General features: G+C 40.9%; 1 protein-coding gene across 1 annotated transcript in view; it reads right to left on the reverse strand.

Annotated features, from left to right (window-relative positions):
• The window catches only part of gabrb4 (gamma-aminobutyric acid type A receptor subunit beta4), a 64872-nt gene extending 59339 nt beyond the window's left edge, over positions 1-5533 (reverse strand). Inside the window, exons 1-2 of the mRNA XM_056443621.1 lie at positions 4965-5533; positions 2878-2972 (exon numbers count right to left, since the gene is read on the reverse strand). Coding sequence (XP_056299596.1) covers positions 2878-2972; positions 4965-5047 — 178 coding nt within the window. The 5' untranslated portion in view covers positions 5048-5533. The remainder of the gene's footprint in view (positions 1-2877; positions 2973-4964) is intronic.
• Positions 5534-6000: the final 467 nt, after the last annotated feature.

Below are 6000 nucleotides of genomic sequence, written 5' to 3' on the forward strand. Positions count from 1 at the left end.
ATGTTTTTGATTTCAACTATGGGTGTTAGCCAGGCAGTCAGGAGCCACAGTCCAGTGTACGTCCAGCTTTGTGCCAAATTAAGACCCTCCCTGTTAAATCTCCAGAGCTGAAGGTCGTCAGCAGTGTGTGTCACAGGAGAAGTAGCTGACTGAATATCAAGACTTGATGGACTATAGCTCCCCTGGCCTGAGGGTAAAGCACAGTTACTCTCTGCCTGGGATACTCACTCTCTAAAACTTGCTCTAACCACTCCAATGCGTTCACAGGCTGCTTGAGAAAAGTGCGCAGTAGCCAACAAATACTTCAGAAGCCAACATCGACGAAGAAATGTAAGTCAATGTATCTCTAAAGATGTGTAAAACCGTCTAATAACAAAGTGTAATACAAAAAATGATTTAACCTATAACCAACAAACCACTTGTATGTTCTTGCATTTTAATGAACTCACAGTTGAAGTGAAACAAATTGGTGTTGTTGTCGTTAATCCATCGGTTATCTGTTTGCTATCAAATGTAAGGAACCAAAGAATTGAGAAATATCTTCAGATGTTTACATATCAATATTCTGTGCATATGCCTCTTTTATCCAATCTTCTGATCATAATTAATGTATTGTTTCATAATTTACTGTGGACAAGATGTGCATTTTTAATTATGTGTGATTTTATAAACAAAAAATAAATTTTCTTTCATATGTGTTTTTATTCATGTTTATCACCAAAATGGGATACAAACTTTTAACACTTCTTGGTCACATTTTGTAATTTTTGTCTGCTTTAACTTTGACTGTTACAAAACTGCTACTGAGGAAGACAAGAACATCTTTAAAGTCATTTTGATTGGTTATAATTGCCGCCAACTGTCATAAAATAGTGTGTACGGTTTGAATATGTTAGAAAAGCAACTGGATGATAATTCCGCCAATGAAATTGGCTGCAAATTGAAAATGTATTGAATTTGAAATGTTCATAACTACTGTTTATTCAACAGTTTGACAGTTGTGAATGAGACATTTCTTCGCTCTCATTTCCTTCCACCGAATCTATGTTACAACTTTGTAATGGCAGTGATCAAAAACACAGAATGAAGAAACACACTCAAAGACGTAACCTCAACTATAACATATTTTTTACAATGGTTAACATTAGGCTAACGCATTTTGGCGCGTACGCCTTCATCAGAGCATCTGTTTTTGCCAGAGCACCCAACCAGAGGAAGGTTATATGAGGAGGCGCACCTGCTATATGCTTTTCACTGCTTGCTCTCGTTCTCATAAAGTGTGATGTGGTCGCATGACTGACAAGCTGCTGCATGAAGCCTGTTTAGAGAAGATGCTGGGGATAGTACATATGTATTAGCCAAAAACTAGATTGAATCTATAATAGTAATAATAATCATAATAATAGTAAGAGGCCAAATTATGTCAAAAGAAATGTAAACTGATGTACTTTTAAACCTGAAAAAGATCAAATATTCCAAATTTAAAAATGTTTTTTAGCTTCACATAAAAAGCCAACCTGCCAGAGTGAATTATGTATGTGAAGTTCTTGAGGCCATGAACGTCATCGTGTATCATGTAATCATTATATGATTTGTTAAATGCTTTTTTATAAATAAACTGACTGCATAGCACATTCAGATATTTTGTAGGTGAGTCATGCAACGTTATCTCTATCTATCATTCATTAAAATGTATTTTTTTAATAAGTTGAAGGTCACGTCTGTTATTTATGACTACAATTTTAATTAATTGTGGCTGAACAATGGTCTATTCTCAATTTTGAAAGTAGGTTTTTTCAGCATGTTGACATTTTTACATATTGGATAGCTGTGTTTGTCTATATGAAACACTAAAGAGCTCGAGCAAATTCAAGCGGTGACAGACTCTCATTAAATTAATATCACACTCGCATAACATTCCCTGGAAGTAAAAAGCCTTCTGTGTTGTGTTTTTGGGGTTTTCTTTAATGTAGCAATAAGCTTTCCTGAACACAAAGTTTTGAAGCACATGACCAGCAAAAAATAAAAACGCTGGTGCTGAAATTAATAGATACAATCATATACTGTATTCAATTAGAGCCATCAGTGCGGCTGTCATTCAGAGTTGTGTTATGACGTCTTCAGTGAGTGGCCTCGCACAGACCAGGGCCCGGCTGCCAATGTTTGAACCATGAAACAGGAAGCTTCATTTTGAAGATAATCCTACACAATGATACCAAAGTGCCAAACTCAATTTGCGAAAATAGTTTTGCTGGAAACCCTTAATTTTAGATTTAAGTAGCCCATTGGTGGTCATACATCATTAGCCATCAGGCTAGTATGCTGTTAAAAGAAATATTCTTTTTAATATTGCTTAACATCTATTGTGGCTGAATCGTTTCAGCAAAACAATCAGCCCGAATGACATACACTAATGAGTTGTTCTCCCACGCCTTCAAATTCTCAAAATAATTAATTATCCATTATTCTTAAGAGTGGATGTAAAAAGATGCACAATTTCCAATAAAAGTTAATGGGGCAAAAGTGCTTTCCCTGATTTGCAGATAAAATGCTCAGAAGCACTGCCATGTCCTGCAAAAATCACAAAGGTATCAAAAATCAATATGTTCACCGTCCTTCGTATTAAAAAAAACAAAGACCATGCACTATGTTTGACTGCTCTTCTCCATGTGTGGCCCACTTCTCGAGGAGCAGCCATCTTCGATATGCGAATAGATGCATCGTAATGACGCGGTAGCAGTCACATCAAAGCCTTCCCCTGTATTTTGCCACAGGCCCCCGTTCTCCGACAGATTTCAGAGGGATGACTCGTGAGTATCATTGTGCACACACCGTCGACAGCAGAGACCCCAAAAAGGACAGAGCCGCGACACCTACCTCCAAAATCAGGCCTTAAACGGATGTCATATCCCTTCAGCAACTTGTCCACGGTGGTCTTGGCCAGAGACATTCCGGTGCTTCCAGTGTAAGAGCTGAGGGGACAAACCACAAGTGTAAGAGCCATTTAAGTGGTGGGAGAAAGATGAAGACTGTCTGATACTTTTGTCATAGATATTTTGTTTTCTCTCCAGCTCACCAACTGTATGATAAATGATGACTGCACCTGCTCTCTGGTCTCAACATTAATGACACGTTGGAAGAGGAAGCTCTAACGCCAACGTGGTGAGGATTTGACCAAAGGGAATAAGGAGTTAGGATGCATTAAACAACACCCAACACAAACATTCATCCACGATTCCTTTTTCCTCAAAAGTCATCATATTTAATCTATTTCATCCTAAATTTAAGTCAACTTTAGTTTGAATCTTTCACATGGGTGTTAACCACATTCACAGAAGAATAAACATTCACCACACAAATATATTTTAGCAAATGTTTTTTTTGGGGGGGCTTTTTATAGTCAGTTGGCAGACAAATATATTTATAAGCATGTTGACTGTTGTGTTGTCATGGGGAAGGTTAAGCAATGTGCCTTGTCTATGCATGTCCCCCCTCTGTACCACACCTCCAGTGTATTAATCTAATCAGGTTAAAGGATGTAATCCACCTGTCAAGCATTTTATTGATGTGGGTCCTTCAAAAAAGTGGCATTAAAAGTAACAACGTTAAAGTTGTTGTTTTTTCCGCCTGAGTAAAGTAGATGGGCCATATTATTCGTGGGCCATGTATTTAAACACAGCCTCCCTCTGTGCTGTCAGAGGCACAAGCTCCACTGGGCTGAGCCTGGACTGAAGGCAGACTATCCTCGGGAGGAACGCATCGCTCGCACTAGTCTGACTGACACTTATAACATTGGTGCCATGACCTGCATCACCTGACCGAGACCGGCTATCCACCTGAGGTTCCTTGTTACGGGGAGGCTGTGGAATGAGCGTGTGGAGGAGGAGGAGGAGGAGGAGGAAGTGGGTTAAAATTGCTCCCCTGATAGGGGCACAAGTCCTCGGCTCAGTCAGGGAAGCTCTGTTCAATTAGCGCATAGGTAGTACAGCTGTTCATCAAGCTTGCCGGTTACAGGACTTGTGCGTTTGACACCTGAGTGCATCATTACGAGAAGACTATCAATGACACCTGAAACACATGCAGGATCACACCCCTTTCTTTCGAAATGCTGGGTTAATGCAATGGGATCAGAACGTCCCAAAAAAAGAAGAAGTGCAACCCACTTCTCCCTGAGCACCTGAATCTTACAAGTGAGGCTGCAGGTTGCTGCAGCCCAGGAAAAGGAGTGGGCCATGAGGGATATGTATCAGTGCCTTTAAAAACAAAACAATAAAGGGACTGATCTGGAGATTGGGGACTGTGATGATGTTCTTCAAGGCCTGTGCAGTTATTCATACTGTAGGCTAAACATCTTAAAAAACGAGACAAAACCGTATTTATTGAAACGTTAAATCGGACACCCTCCCTCCTGTTTTAAAAACAACAGCCGATGAGGGATTATTTTTGGGGGGGGGGGGGGGGTTGTAATTGATTTGGTTATGGTCTATACAACCAGGTTAATTATATGAATAGGATTTACGTTGTTAGAGATGAATACATAAAGTAAGCTTCCGGACATGTGTTGCCACAGACAGATCTGGCTGCTTTTACCCTGGAGTAATCAATCGACTGTCGGCTGATTGATCCCATCAGCTAATCATCGGCCACCATAGCCTATGAGGGCTGTCACTCTGGACATCATCATAATGAGAGTCTCCGTTTCCAGTACACATCCCCATTTTGATATCTGGAGTTACGTTTCACAATAGGCTTGATACGGTGCACGCGCATGTTTTTACGTTCGCGCGCGCCACAGCACCGTCTAATAGAGCATATATCGGCAGTAATGCCCCTAATAAGTAGGCCTGGGTGCCCTGTTTATGCGATTTGACACATCTCAGCCATTTATTGACCGACAATAAGGTCTGTTAGTGTGAACAGGAATTTATTGTTTTATTGTTTTGGTCAAGGCGACGTTTTCTTACCTTTGAACAAAGCAGAAGAAGAAGGACAAAGCCGCCAGAGCAGAGAAAATTCCACATAATTTATCTTCTTGACGACCCAACATCTCCACAAATCCTTAGATATAGTTTCTATAATCCAACCAGTCCAGTGGTCCTCCAGAAAATTCACAAAGTAAAAAAAGGCAATTTAAAAAAATTTGCCTTTTAAAAATGCCGAAGAAACTAACCTACATCTACGCATGCGATGTGTTCATTATAATAGGCTTCTTCGGTTGTTGATTTTTTTTTATCTCGTAATTGGCCCCCGCTGTTTTCCTCGGCTATGGAAATCCGTGCAGGTCACAGAGCCCCTCGACCAACACCAGAAGATCAGACATCTTGCTCAAAAAACAGCACACACAATACTTTTGAAAGTGATGACAAGTACTCTTCCCCTTAAAAAAACAAACACTGGCATGAATGACTGAGCAGCAGCCTCTTGATGATCAAATCGGTGGATGAAATCTCCCAGTCCAAATCTGCAGAAGAGGCATGGTTCCAGCGATGCTCTGGCGCCAGACTATTCCACAACGTGATGTTGTTAAAAGATATTTTTTTGAGCTGGAAAGGCTGGTCGGCTGAAGGGGAGCGGTGGGTATAAAAAAAGAAAAATGAAATCTTCATTCCCTTTTTTTTCTTCTCTCCCCCCCCCCCCCTACCCCCGTTGCCGCTGCTGCTGATGATGTAGATCAGCGCAAAGTCACTGAGGGGAAAATGCACATTGAAAAATCACTGGGTAATATCTGATGCAGACGTCAGAGCAGGCTATATCACTCCTCTGGTGGGAAAAAAACACAACAATTTAGACACCGGGAAATATGGATGCCCCCCTTATAGACAGTGCGTGTACCACGGAGTCGGTATGTCAAAGATAGCGTACCTATTTGAAAAAGTCCATTTGCCTCCGCTGTCCAACGTCGAATGGCGTTTCAACACGTTCATGTGGGTCCGCGCCGCTTCTCCTCGACACACCGAGCAAATGACAGACGCGCAACAGTCCAAAGAGATATGCCGAGGA

Source organism: Pseudoliparis swirei, chromosome 3 (genome assembly GCF_029220125.1).
Source record: "Pseudoliparis swirei isolate HS2019 ecotype Mariana Trench chromosome 3, NWPU_hadal_v1, whole genome shotgun sequence".
NCBI classification, from domain to species: domain Eukaryota; kingdom Metazoa; phylum Chordata; class Actinopteri; order Perciformes; family Liparidae; genus Pseudoliparis; species Pseudoliparis swirei.